This window comes from Colletotrichum orchidophilum (assembly GCF_001831195.1).
Source record: "Colletotrichum orchidophilum strain IMI 309357 chromosome Unknown Scaffold_156.1, whole genome shotgun sequence".
Lineage (NCBI taxonomy): Eukaryota > Fungi > Ascomycota > Sordariomycetes > Glomerellales > Glomerellaceae > Colletotrichum > Colletotrichum orchidophilum.
In genome coordinates this window covers 20,753-34,623 of record NW_019173112.1, presented here as the reverse complement: position 1 = coordinate 34,623, position 13,871 = coordinate 20,753, and the positions used below count along the sequence as shown (strand labels likewise).

General features: G+C 54.8%; 3 protein-coding genes across 3 annotated transcripts; 2 read left to right on the top strand and 1 right to left on the bottom strand.

Moving 5' to 3' along the window:
- Positions 1-4,180: 4,180 nt before the first annotated feature.
- On the top strand, positions 4,181-4,426 carry CORC01_12516 (uncharacterized protein; the record flags this gene model as incomplete). The annotated part of the gene is made up of 1 exon (XM_022624136.1): positions 4,181-4,426. One exon carries the CDS (start codon positions 4,181-4,183, stop codon positions 4,424-4,426), a length of 246 nt encoding a protein of 81 aa, XP_022469341.1.
- Positions 4,199-4,456, bottom strand: CORC01_12515 (uncharacterized protein; the record flags this gene model as incomplete). Its single annotated transcript, XM_022624135.1, has 1 exon — positions 4,199-4,456. One exon carries the CDS (start codon positions 4,454-4,456, stop codon positions 4,199-4,201), a length of 258 nt encoding a protein of 85 aa, XP_022469340.1.
- Positions 4,457-11,275: 6,819 nt separating this feature from the next.
- Positions 11,276-11,512, top strand: CORC01_12514 (uncharacterized protein; the record flags this gene model as incomplete). The annotated part of the gene is made up of 1 exon (XM_022624134.1): positions 11,276-11,512. One exon carries the CDS (start codon positions 11,276-11,278, stop codon positions 11,510-11,512), a length of 237 nt encoding a protein of 78 aa, XP_022469339.1.
- Positions 11,513-13,871: the final 2,359 nt, after the last annotated feature.

The window sequence follows — 13,871 nt, the reverse complement described above, 5'->3', positions numbered from 1 at the left end:
GCCAAGTAAGCCCGCCATTTCTATCCGAAAGATCTCACTCCATGGTTGCTTTTGGCACCGTCAATCTCGGAGTCCAGATGCGCAGTCAGCCTGCCAGGCCGAACATCTCTTCACTGGGCTGTGCACATCGGCACTTAGTCCTAGCAGCCAATCATCGAGGAGAAATTCGCCGGGGATTTCGCCGCCAAACTCTTATCCCGCCGTTACGCTGCAGCTTACCGTTTGCATGCCATGTCAATCAGTCAGTCAGGGCCCGCTCGTCGCCCGACTGAGCACACCCACAAGCACACTTCTTGAATGTGGATGACTATGTTTACGAGCAAAGCTTCGGCCAATCTTGACGCTCAGAGTTGCGCCAGCCCTCTACTCTTGTAACAACACTGGAGCGTAAGTCTGCCACCAAGAACAACCCAGCACACTGCCGTTGTTCATCAGTCCTCGGCTAGCAAGTCTGTCTCACCGTCGGCCCCCCCTATGGGACGTCCTTTTCTAGGCGTGGTCTCACTACCTCGCAGTACCTCACGAAGCATTTTCCGTGCCCCAAGCAGAAGCCCAGTAACCCATCGACTTGGGCCCCTAGTACATGCGTTCTCTCCCATCAGGCGGTAAACATCACATCACTGCTCGTCTTATTACGACACTCGAAAGTCCGTTAGGGCGAGCTAAGGCCTAGCTAGCCCGGATTTCGTTGACGGCTCAAGCCACGGTTTGAAAGGGCGACCCCTGTCGGAATCCGAAGAATTGGATTTCACTGCCGCTACCGCGAAGTAGGGCGTCAGGCCCCAGGTTTGATGAGCCGCCAGCTCCCCCTTGTCGGCGACGTTGAAGCATCGACAGCATCAGTCTCTTCGGACCACATCCCATCTTTTGACTAATAGTAAGCGCCTGCAGCTCCCCAGCGGCACATTGCTCAAGCCTTCGTACCTGCTGTCGCCGTAGCTTCTTGCCATGCCCGTGAATACCAACCGGTCGCGAGTTTCATTCCCCATTCCGTCATTTAGGGCTGACAGCGATGCGTTTCCGAACCAGACTGGTATTGTCAGGCGGATGGCCCTCCTCTCCGTGAAAGGCAAGACCGCCGAGGGTCCGGGGGGAGCTAGCAGCCTTTCTCACAAAGGCTTTTGTGGCAGCAGCCCTGCATATCCACGTTTCGCTGGAGGCTCGAGAGTGCCGTGAGCCATCCCAGGCAGAAAGACGTGTTTTCTCTCGCCCTGCGAGGCTAATTAGGTATTATCCCCCTTGCTGACGCCTACCGACCTTACGAATACGTATCTATATACACCTACTGTACGGTACCCAGGATGTCAGGTAAGCCAGCGCGCCACACAGCTAGGGAGTGGTTGAAACCAAAGGTAGTTCAGGTAGACACCGAAAGTGTTAACTTCGCAACAGATGTTATCCGAATGCGCAAGAAGGAAGGACGAACGAAAGAAAGATGTAAAAGAATGACGCTGAGATTCAAACCAGCTTTTGTTTAAGAAAAGCGACATTCCCCTCCCGCCGACCCTTGACGAGGTCCAGGCCTAGACGTCGGCTCCCTGCGCATTTCCTCCTTGATTGTTGGTACACCCACAATCTTCAAGAGGGCGGGAGGGAGGGCTGTGGCCCGGGCTTTCCAGCGAGGATTACAGCGCGCGTCGTCGTTCCTTTTCTGGCCCGTCGGCAGGTTCATGGAATCGGCGGCCACGAGCGATCTAGGCCACCCGTCCGAGCCCAAGTACTCCGTACCAGTCACCTACGCAGTTCAGCGTGTGATGGCCACGAATGGTGACTATGAACTTTCTCCCTCTTCGACGACCAACAAGGCTGTGCCTACTTGTGCGATCGTGGCGACACAGTCTCTCGTCAACAAGACTGTGTTTAACTGAACCGTGGATAGGCTGCATACGGCATTTCGAAGTTCCCAAGATGTTGTGATCTGGTGTAGTGTGGCCTGCGACATGCACTGGAAGGCCATGTTCGCCAATCGTGAAAAATGATTCCAAACCATGACTGCAAGACGGCGTTGATCGAAGCCAGCATCCGTGCCACTCAGCTCGCTTACAGCCGTGCGAGCTAGTAGCAATTAACCAAACACTGTCTACTTTTACGCTATGCAAAGCCAGCCACCCGTCGCCCGTCTTTGAAGGGAGGCGCCCAACCCTCCCCGCCTTGCCCGCGACGGAGTCCTCTCCGAAGACGACTACGCCTGACATCCCCTCGCAATTGCGCCAGGGGGGGGATTTGAGTTTTGGAATAGTGTGCTTTCACTACCTCAGCATGGCGCGAGACTTGTGGCAGCTACCCATGTACGGTAAGCATGACAAAACCTCATACCCTACTGCTGTGGTAGGTGGCTTTCCATTATCACTGACTACGCCGCGCCCGTCAACAGTCTCTCGATACTCGGCGAGAGTCGTGCTGAGCGTTTCGGAACGAATCGAGTACACCCCGCAGGCGATTGAGTATTCGAGCGTGCGTCGGCAAGGTGGGGGACAACGGGGCCAATCGGCTCCGATAAGGGTTTCCCTGCAATGCCAATCCCAAATCTCCACGCTGTATCCGTACGTGTAGCTCCATATGCTAATCATGTTCGCCAACGACTCAACGACCGAACGATCCAACGACACCTTACGGTTAACAAGGTTGGAGACAGGACATCTCTCTACCGCACGTGGATGATGGTTCATCTCACGAGTCATGCGATAACCCAACTCTCATCACATGAAACTTGGAAATTACCTATGGATATTGCTGGAACATTCACCAGTCACCACCAAACAGCACTCGTCAACGCAAGTACGGCGAAAGAATATGGTGTCAGCTGGTACACCGAGACCAGGACGGACGGTCCTATGGCGGAATTGCATCTATAAGCCACCCCCTCAGCCCTACACCGTTTAGGCCTCGCTGCCTAGCTCGGCACCTCGAGCTTGGCGTGTGTCTGACTGCCTGTCGGCAGGGATACTCCCTCGTGCACCAAGCGGAGATAGGACGCAGATCCTAACCGCACGAGCCACTTTCCACCTTTTCGGATGGTGTACATGCGGTCAAGACGCTCTTCGGACGCGAACAGAGGCCGTGGACACGGAGTTCACCAACGACGAAGAAACATGCTGCAGCAATGGAGCCCCTTGGGTGCACGAAGCCATGCAAGAAAATCAAGAAGCTAGGAAGCCGTATCTGATGTGATATTTTCTACCTGGGTTAGGCGCAGGGCAGTCTTACGCAAACTCATTCACCGATAGGACTTGGAGCCCTGAACCAATATTGCCAAAGCATCGTTCACTTCAATTCAGTACCCTCGACGGTGATAACGTCGAAGGTCCCGTTAATTCTGTGCTTCCCGCCCCGGCAAGAGAGTCGAGAGTCTAGTTCATATTCAGGTCAACTTGCGAATGGCGTTCGCCGGGCGGAAGGGAGATATCCGTACACCGTCGCGATTAGGTATGGTAGCGCAGCCAAAAGCCAAAAGCGTTCGCCGCATTCGAAGGTACCACGGACGTATTACAATACATTTGTCGATTTGGCAACGTCGCCAAGAATTGACACCAAGCAGGGCATGTTCGAATACTAAGCCACTCGAGGAACGACGTCGAATTGAAGGTTGGATGTTGAGCTAGCTCAGCCAGGCCATGTCATCTTACGCATGGTACTTTGGCGCTCATTGTAGAGGACGCCGGCTAAGGAGAAGCGGCGCCAACATGTTCTCGACCAAACTTTTCCATATCCAGGGTTTTGAAGCCCTCCCCAAGAGATCCATCCATCTTTCACTGCAAGCTCAATACTATGTTTACTATGTATGAACGGAACCCAGAGTCAGCGGTCGGGTCGGCACGGACTGAATCGGGGCCTCGATTGATAAGCCTACATACGGATAATAGCAGGACAACAACCCTGCATTGCCCCCTGGACCTGTGGTTTCGAGGACCCCAGAGCATCGCCACTGAACCTCAAACCGCCGCCGCCAGACGCCAATGCTTCATCGCCCCTCACGGACTGCACGTCACCACGACCCGCGACTTATATTAAGCATCTCCACATTTCCACCGAGAGCACCGAAATGGAAACGAACCTCCTATTAGACTTTGAAGAAGCAATGCTTACCCCAGGGTCAGAACTCAGAATCCTACAGATACAAAGAACGAAGAATGAGGCTCATCGCTGCAGCTGCAGCTGATACGACGTCTCAAAGCTCATCATGCTCTCCCTGCCCATCCTATACCCCTTCAATGAGCTTGGACAGCTGGGATACTACTATGTATGCCTCGGCACATCCAGACCCAGATTCCAGGAGAGTGTGGGTTCGGACGTCCTTAGTTCTGACAACTGGAGGACTGGAGAACAGAAGGAGGCTGTGCAGCGGAGTACAGTGGAGCTCGATGGAGTCGCTCCGATGGGCGACAAGGCCGTATTCGAGAGACCCCCGAGTTCCGCCATCCAATAGGCCGCCCGGGACCAGAAGGGTATGAAACATTGCCAGCCCACGCAGCCCAAGCTTTCGTTTGCTGTGTACATAGTACTGCACTGCACCCGTAGCGGACGATTCAACCACCCAAGCGACAGTCCATCCCCTATTTTCCCTTGACATCTGTCTTGATTCAGGACCCGGAATCCCACGAGAAGGGGGGGCAGACACTCCCACTCCCACTCATTCAATTGATAAGGCAATGGACCTTGGCTACCTGTCTGCCCTCGCTTCTAAGGCTGCAGCTGCCGAAGCTTCTCAATGGGCGTTTGGGCGCATGACATCCCAACGAAGGGACAATGGACAAGAGCTAGGATACGCTCGCTTGCTTTCGAACGAATACGCATGCTGAGATCGCTCCTGGTGGTTGCACACCTTGAGCACGCCCCAGGCAGTCAGCAGTAGACCAGGGCCTCCAAGACTCCTCAGGAAGGACGAAGCTGTTGCGCCACAGCGTCTCAGCCACAGGGAGTGAATGCAGCGGTAGAGTGCTCGCCACACCTTAGCAGGTGTTCTAGACGTGTCACTGGCGTGCGATCAGCCGAGTCAGAACAACCAGACGCCTCTGGTGCCCAAAGCTTCTATCGAATTTGGGATGCAACGCACGCACACCGAACGTGCCTCACCATTGTGAAAATGAACCACGATGACTTTGTCCATGGTGAACGGACGTCTTTCGTTCGCGCCCACATTCCGCCACCATGGGGTTCTGTACGGAGTACTGGACTCTAAAAGGTCCTCGTCGGATACGCGAATGAGAGTCATCTTCTGGCCGGCACGCTATTTGGCTATATCCCCCACATGTTCCGAGTTCCAGCGGCAATTCCAGCAGCAGGGCGAGCGACGGTACTCATCAATCGCAATGTCCGTAGGGCGCCAGGCCCTCCGCAGATCTTAGGTTTTTCGCTGAACGAGATCTTCCATTTTAGCGGCCAAGCTCAGATCGTCTAATAACACGTGCGGTCTCTACACCCTCTTCTTCTTCAAGCGGTCCAATGGAGGAAAGCAGGACTTCAGACGGACTTTGCTAAGCATGAGAAGGGCGGCACCAATGATGTTATCAGCAGCAGTCCGGTATTTGGAGTAGTGCAAATGGCACGGTGGATTTGCCATCAACAATGCGGGCGAGAGAATCGCATTGTGCTGTTACGGAATTGATCCGCAGCAATCCCGCGAGCTTCGCGGGACATGGCGGACCCTAGCGCAATGCTCGCCCCCTGCCATCGATAGTAAGCAGGCTGCAGGACGCTATCGCTCAGGAACGATTCTAAGTCTACGATAGTAGACGTGCCGGATTGTGTTTCTCCTAGCCCCGGACGGTGACAGGCGCCAATTAACAATCAGTATCTCGGAAGGCATGTAACGGAGAATGCCTGCCCCGAACAAAAAGTTTGCACTAGTGCGAGGAAGAATAGACACAGGCACGCAGGTTATCCACGCAAACACCCCCCTCGGCCGTACTCTTCACATCAAGCCTTCAATGGGCGCAGTCATCGATGGCATACCCTCGCCAAGTCAAGCTGCCAAGTCAAGACCACGATTCACCTTTTCAGCTAGCACAGTATTCGATGCGGAGGGGAGGGGTGGCCACTCTTCCCCCCAATACTAGAGACGAAACCTTTCCCATCATATTTGTAAGTCCTACGCTTCGAATTCGGTTGAATCTACACAGGCTGGCCTCTGCCGATCATGGCACCTTGCCCCGATCAAAGACAGAACCGCATGTTCAAAACAAAGTTTTCTTCAACGGCGGTTACGTTGAAGCGCAGATGACGACTGTGGCGCAGGCTGCAAAATGAGAGCTGGGCTCCAACGCTGTTGGTTCATGATGACTGAATCCAACAGCCAGTTCTTTGATGGTTTCAGCCGCCATGCCAAGGACCCAATACCTTTGCCGAGTTGCACTGCTTTCAGCTTCCTCCCATGAACCTGGTTCCCGCCCTACCCGCAGTTGGATGAGGGAGTCCAGCGATACGGCAAAGCACAAGCAATGAATGGAGACTAGTGTTTCCCTGCGATGCCGGTCAGCCCATACTATGATAAATGATGGTCTGGAGATAGATGCAAGGATGTCTCCATAAGCTCCGGCCTGGTCCGTCCGCATGGCGGTTGGGGGCCGCCGAAAGCCGGCATGTCCGCATTGGATTGAGGAGCAACCCGGCCACCATCTCGGGAGGTGGGCGGGGAGGGGGCGGCTCTCGCGACATCACCATCTTGCCGGTGAGGTTCCCAGATGCTGGGCAACAATTGTGCTCAGGCTCATAGTGGACTTCCTCCTGGCCACGCGCCCTTAGGGAAGTGTCCACGTTAAGCCACGCAAGCTGCCTTGACTGGGTGTGGTTTCAGTGAGCAGAGTTGCCGATGCCAGGAAACGAAGGTTCCGTGGAGCGCGGCGGAGCGGTACTGAAGCTCCATGTCCTGTCTGTCAGGATGGCCATGGTTTCTGCCGTAAAGTATGTGAGAAAGGGTAAGAGGAGAGCATTGCTAAGGGGTGTTGAAGGTTCATCAGTGACCATCAAGCTTGGATGAACGCGGCAGGCCTGCGATCTCGATCTCTTTGGTCCCTGGATCCCTAGGTCCCTGGGTTGCGGTTGCGGTACCTATCCATCCTGCGAGAGGTTCGCTCACTAGCTAATCACCCAGCCGAATAAGCCTGCCAGGCTCTTCCAACTACCTTGCTTGCGTACGGATAGTGTGTCGATAATGTCGTCGGCACACCCTACTATTCTGGAGTCGCAAAGCAGCATACCAGCCTGGACCGTCGCGGCAAGCCCCGCCACATCCAATGAGAGCTCTATGAGTTGAAGGAAATTGCCGTTGACAGCAGCTGAGACAAAGGTCATCCGAACCGACATACAAGCGCCGCACTCTCAGCTCACCGACTAGGTATGGTTCGCCTCCTGAGCCAGCGATATTTGTCAGGGTCAGTGTTGGTCTATGCCCGACATCAACCGCGGAGTTATGTAATGATGTCTGAGACTCATACAACGTCGAGGTTTTGCAGCGGGAAATGCGGAAAATCTAACCCGAACCAAATTAACTTGGGAATCGGGAGCCGCGTTTGGTTGGCAGTCAGCCCAATGTGTACAAGACATTCGCGCCCTGCGGCATCAGGGCGCTATGGTCTCATCCTGGGACGGAAAGCCTGCAAGCACCTTAGCCGCGATTACAGGGCTGAACAAACAATGACCAAATCTCGCCGAGTATGGATGTGGCGCTGCCTTTTCAGGCGACATACATGCACACGCTGACACGAGACACTGCGACGGCCTCACATTGGGGACTGTGCCGGCCGGCAAGCATCATCAAAGTGGCGTGCTGAGAAGGACCAAGGCGCACCGTTGCTTGTATCCATGTCTCAGGCGCCCCAACGCCCACGGTCCATCTCTCCATCTCTCTCTCTCTCTCTCTCTCTCTCTCTCTCTCTGGATGAAGCATTTTCCTTCCCCTGATGGATTTGACGCCGCTGCCCAGCAGCCCTGCAGGCATGCACCTATGCCAGCTTGTCAGGTCATCATCTTGTTGGCCTACACGGCCTGTAAGACAACCGGGCCAGCAATGAGCGGGGCCGCGCCCGCATTGTCGGTAACATCAACTTGCTTTGAGAACCCCCTCCTCTCCGCTACGGCCTCTTCTGTCGCCTGCCGCAGGCATATGACTCAAAGATAGTCGATTGGTACTTGCCAGGGTCAGAACCCGTCATCTTTGAGCATCCTTCGGTCGCCAGCATATCTTAGGACACCCAGCTGGCGGTGAAGAACTGCAGCCTGGGCCACGACAACACAATTCACTCCAAGAGGTCTGTAAGCTCGAGGCTGATGCGTTCGCAATTGCTAGGTTCATGTTGCCCCCTAGAGATAAACTAACGCGAGTCGTTATGACTTGAGGCCCAAGGTCTAGCAACTCTGAGCCACGGCAGGACATACTCCATTTCTCGATGCGCCAATATCTCTTACGGTGCATTCAAACGCCCGTAGCCCCCTCTCACCTGACTCACACTTGATCCAGTCGCAAGGTCATCATCTCAGTCATCATTCGCTCACTTCGCCATGCCAAGCCAGAAACTCAGACACTCACACAGGCTTCACACAGCAGCACGAGAATTGCGAGGAGATATTTGCATCACTAACACTTGGATCTACCTACCCACCTCCCTTGAGATGCGGCCACTACTATGTAAGGCCTGACGGCATGTCTCCCCGCTCCGTACCCCTCTCACCCGCCACCCAGCAGGAGCTGTGCCGTTTACTTGCAGCATCGATCACGGACACAATGGACGTGTACACAATATCCTTCGATCGACTCGGTGCGTATCTGGACCAACGAAACGATGAGGATCGCGGTGAATTCCGCCGACCAGCAGTGTGGGAAAGCGTTATTAGTGGCCAGTTTCCGTAGCATACAAATAAGCGGCTTGACAAGAACCTCTGCAACTCCGGGACTCAGCGACCAGTCCCATGGCGTAAAAGATTTCCGAATCTGTCATTTATCAGATTAGTTACTATTTCCGGGCCAGCCAGCTGCGAACTCCTACTCTGCACTTCATGTGCATCAGAGTAAGATCCTTATAGCAGAAGGACCTGCAGTTTATTATTGGGGGTCGTTATTCCGCCGGCCTCGTTGCTCATACCAACGCCACACATGTTGATAGATCTGCCACGGGTCAGGTCAGCCTTGCGTGTGCTCGCAGAGTCAAGAACCCCTCGCATGGCTCGTTCCAAAGGCACCCAGCCATTGACACTCACGTGACACTCTCACTGCCTTACCTGGCGCATACATTGTATGCATCTAGGCCTTACTACCCATCTTGCCAGCAGGGTCTGTCATCGCCATGAGAGGGCTTACACGGGGGCCAGAACGGGGTTTCGAATACGTACAATTACACTATGCTCAGGCCAGCCGCCGAGTAACCGGTGCGTTGGGTCCGGAGCTATCTCTGGCGCTGCGTTGCACAGAGCCACTCCGTGCCTCCCACACCTAGTCGATGCGGTAAAGCTGCTCAGGTCCACAACAGAGCCTCCGGAACACGAGACAATGCCAAGGTCCCTGTAGAAGGGTGAAGCTCATCTTGTTGCCGGCCAGGCTTCCGAATCAGTTGGTCTGCCGCCGGCCAAAATGGGCCCCGTACCGACGCGTTGGTTTTGGCGTGCAGGCGGGCAGACGGACAGACGTGTGGGACGTCAAACTCGTGTGCTTGGGAATGCTACTTAGTTCCGACAGGGCTGATGGTTGGGAATTTGGGTCGACTTGAACCTCTCCGGCTTAGCATTCTACTCGACGCTGATCTGCTGTCTCCCAGACCCATCTCATCAGCATCGCCACCTCCGTGACCCGGTTCAGTCATTTGCGGCCGAAGACGAATGGCAGTATCTATGGGTAGCTCACCAATAGATATCCGTACGGGAGTGCAGTATCATATCTTCACTCAAAGTCCGACACCAAACCCACTTTGCCAGTCACAAAGCCTGTCACGAGTACGGGATAAGGCATCCGTAGCATTGATGCTACTATGGAGAAGGAACTAATACCTACTGGTAATCAGCGCTTGGTTGGGTTAGAGCTCCACCTCGTCACAAAAGGCCACGACTTTCCAAGGAGACTCTTGTGTTCTGAACAGGCAACGGCACGGCGACTGCTGACATGGCAGGCTCAAGGGCATCATTGGAAGCCGACTCAATAGTTTCGGTGCCCTGCTGCATCTAGATCCGCGGTTGAAGTTGGGCTACTGCATGTGACCCGCATCGCGTTGCGCGAATTCGCAGGTCGTGACAGTCAACGCCATGAGGAGAAAATTGGCATTGCTGCATCATCGGGACGCGGAGGAAGTGCCCCATCCGGCAAGCGCATGGAAACGGTCTAGAAGAATTCCGGAAGTTTGCGTGGCCTACCCGCCTGGCCGCCTGTCATCATCAGCTCATGCCGGTGATCCCTTTCAGCCAGCGGTAGCTACAGGTTTTTCCTTTTTTCCTGCTTTTTTCTTTTTTTTCGTTAATCAGCTCTCGACGCTTGACTTGCGTCGAGTTGACCAACATTGCTTGCAAGGTGCGCGAGAGGTCGTGCCACCATGGCGCACCACATTGCGGGTATACAGAGACCGAATGACTAGCCATATATGAGGTCTACGACGTTGCATGACAGGGTAACGCAGTTTGACTCGTCGTCGAGGAGGAGCCTTATTGGGCACACGAGGCGCGGCACCGTCAGCGACGCTCAGAAGGTGAGTTTTGGTTGCATCGACGGCGATGATCTGCCGCCCTGGCTCCAAAGGGCCCTTTGCGGCCCCAAAGGGACCCGCGGTAGCACCGGGTGAGGGGCACGACTAGCACGAGTTTGAACAGGGCCATGCCTCGGGTCCCAAAGTACGAGTATGTAATTGCGCCGAGCAGGCCGTGGGCGTAGTGGCATACATGGTACTCCGTACGGATACTGAAAACCCAGATTTCATCTTGACTGTGCCTGGCTGGCCCTTTTTTTTTTTTTTTTTCCCAGCCGGCCTTGGGGGGCGGGGGGATGCTGGAGATGAGCCAGATGGCCTCCTAGTGCGGCGTTGGCCACACTCTGGATGTTTCCCGTCGACCGAGATCAGCAAAGTGCCATTGTTTTGGCCAAGGTGGTTCACACAAACGGCGATCGTGGCATGGCAGCGTGGCAGAGGCAACCAGTCGTCACGGGTCATCGGCCTTTGTTCCATGACAACCCAACCACCAACCCACCCCTGAGGTCTCCAATCCAAATGAGTTGCGCCAAGCCAGCCACCAGTCATGCCGGAGCAGTAACACCCGCGATGGAACCTCACATCGGCGCGAGTGCAACTACGTAAGCCAGGACATGTCAACTTGTGACACGCGTGTTTCCTGTCCGGACCCCTTGTTGAACCGTCAACTTGAAAAGCTGGGGAGTTGTCCTACTCCTTCAGTTGTTCAGACGTCGCTTCCCCGGTTGACTTTCGGTGCTTACGCGGTCGACGGAGGAAACGGTAGCGTGGCGGCGGAGACACACGGACGGAACATTAGCAGGTGGCCCCCCTATGCCACTTTTGGAGGCAGGGAAACAAGCAGCCCATGATGGAGCAAGTTTCTGTCAGCAGCAAGATTTCAGTAGTCATCCCATCCGACAAGCACAATGCCTGACTAACGAGAGTTTAGCCTTACGTCCCCCTTGCAAACCTGCTGCACCGCACTCACGGCATTGGGTTCGCAATGGCGTCGCACCAGGTGGGAGACGGCTCGTCGATAGCCTGCCAAACGGACGAGTGTACACTAGCCGTCCGCCCCTGGGCCTCTGTGCAGGCCTTCGCGGTCCCATAGGTTACGCGTGCTCCTCGCCGGGCCACAGTCAATAGCCGGCGGTGCCCCGGCCGGAGGAATTGCTCTCTTGGAGTCCCGTCCCCGGCGTCTCGACTGCCGGAAGCCCTAAACATCAAATCCCCCTCCCCATCCCTCTTCTATCCTTGCAGCCCCCATCCTTGGACCTCTCTTGGGCTCGTGTGAAGTTGTTCCCTTCCTGCTGGACACTAAAAATCCCGCGACATCCCCGTTTTAGGGAGATTGGCATCAAGGCCCTGGCCCCCCTCTCTTTTCCTCCCGACCGGCTGGCCCTGTTTGTGGATCCCCCTATTCTGGATTCAACATTGGATCACTGGGGCGAGTGTGGCAGTGCAAGAAGCAATGTCCAGGAGGTTGCGAACGGCATCGACGAGTCATATCCAGCCCTTTGGGTACCTCTAACCTAGCATTGCAAGGGTCCTCATATGATGTATCGCTGTCTGGTAGGGAACCTCTTCTTTTCCTCTCTTTCTTACGCATACTCTTTCTCTATATACGGATACGGATACTCTCTGTACAATTACCCGGTTCAAGGAAAGCTACCTGCAGCTGCGGCGGGGGTTTGTGTGCTTAATTTTTTCGAGTTCAATTTCGCCAGATTCCCCATGTGGAACTGGAGCATCGATGGGACGGCGATAATGAAGGCTGCAAAATGAGTATACAACAGGCCGCGATAGCAACTCATTTCCTTGCCCGAATCTATGGCCCAATTCGGCAAGGCGACGATGTCACTGACCTGAAGCGATTGATCGCTCGCATGCTCTCCAAGAGCAAGGGGGTGGTCGGCGACCAGAGCACGGATAGACTCCTGGCCTGGGTCCTCGACTTGGTCCCCTCTCGAGTGCTTGCGCTAAATCGCAAAAAGTCCCCTTTGCCCACACCCTTGGTTGCCCTTGGACGCCCCCTAACTCTCTCTGCCCGGCTCTTCCCAGTCCGTCCCTGACATGCCGAGGTCAACATCGGGGACGCCCTCTTGTTTAGGAAAAGCTTTCGACCTTTTGGCAAGCGTCAACGACCACGAGACGACCACGACCACGATCAATTCTCCCGCACTTTCCGCCCTACCGGCTATAGTTCACTGCCTGGGACACGATGCCAAGGGTCCGCCTGCCGCTAGGGCAGTGCGCTAACCCTTCAGTTGGGAACATGTCATATGTTTCGCCTGTAGGGCCGCGCAGGGCGAAGTGCCTAGGCTATTTGGCAAGGCACAAACCTTCAGCTTTCCAAGCGTTAAGGTCCCAACACGACGAAGAGAAGGCAGCAAGCAGGTCAATATTCGGCTGAACGGGGCATGGGGGACTTTCCCCCCTAGTGCCCCTTTTTCTTTCTTTCTTTCTTTCTTTCTTTCTCTCTCTCTCTCTCTTCTTTTTTTTCTTCTTTGCTTACCTAACTTGTAGGTACTAGGTGGTAGTACGAGGGTTTCCAGATGTCTTCTGGAACAACACGAGAAGGTCATATAAGGCGAACTAGTCTCGGACTCTAGGGGGTGGCACGGGTGGCCACTAATGGAGACAAGAATGCAAAGGCAACGCAATATCCGTGGTTCAGCTGGCTCACGGGGCCTCGCCCCCGGCGGCAGAGGAAGTGGTCCATTCCAGACGGAGAGTGTTCGGGGCCAAACAATCGCCGCTCACCATCCAGCACCAGCAAGCATTCTCTGTCAGAACAGCAGCAGCAGCATTACGCGCGGGGTTCTTCCCATCATTACATTGTCTGGTGCAACATCGAAGCTTCATGGACACCACGGACATAACCACATTGCGAACTATCCACTATGCGTACTGCATCGTCCGCGGTCAAATCTGGTTTTTTCTCCTGCTCACTACAAAGGATACAATGTTAATCCAAGGTCAGGGCCGTCTTGTCAGGCATGTGAGCGACCTGCGCCGCCAATCAGCAGAACCCTGCGGAAGTGTGTATGTCAGGTAGACTAAGGCTTCTGGAGGAGAGATGGAGAGATGGGGAGCTGAGGGCCAGGGTGCCAGTGGAGCCCTAGAGGCAATCAATCGGCGAAATCTTGACTTTCTGGCCCTTGGCCCATGGAGTATCCTTACGGAATCCTTACGGATAGAGTAGGGAGGGCTGCTGCTGGGTACTGC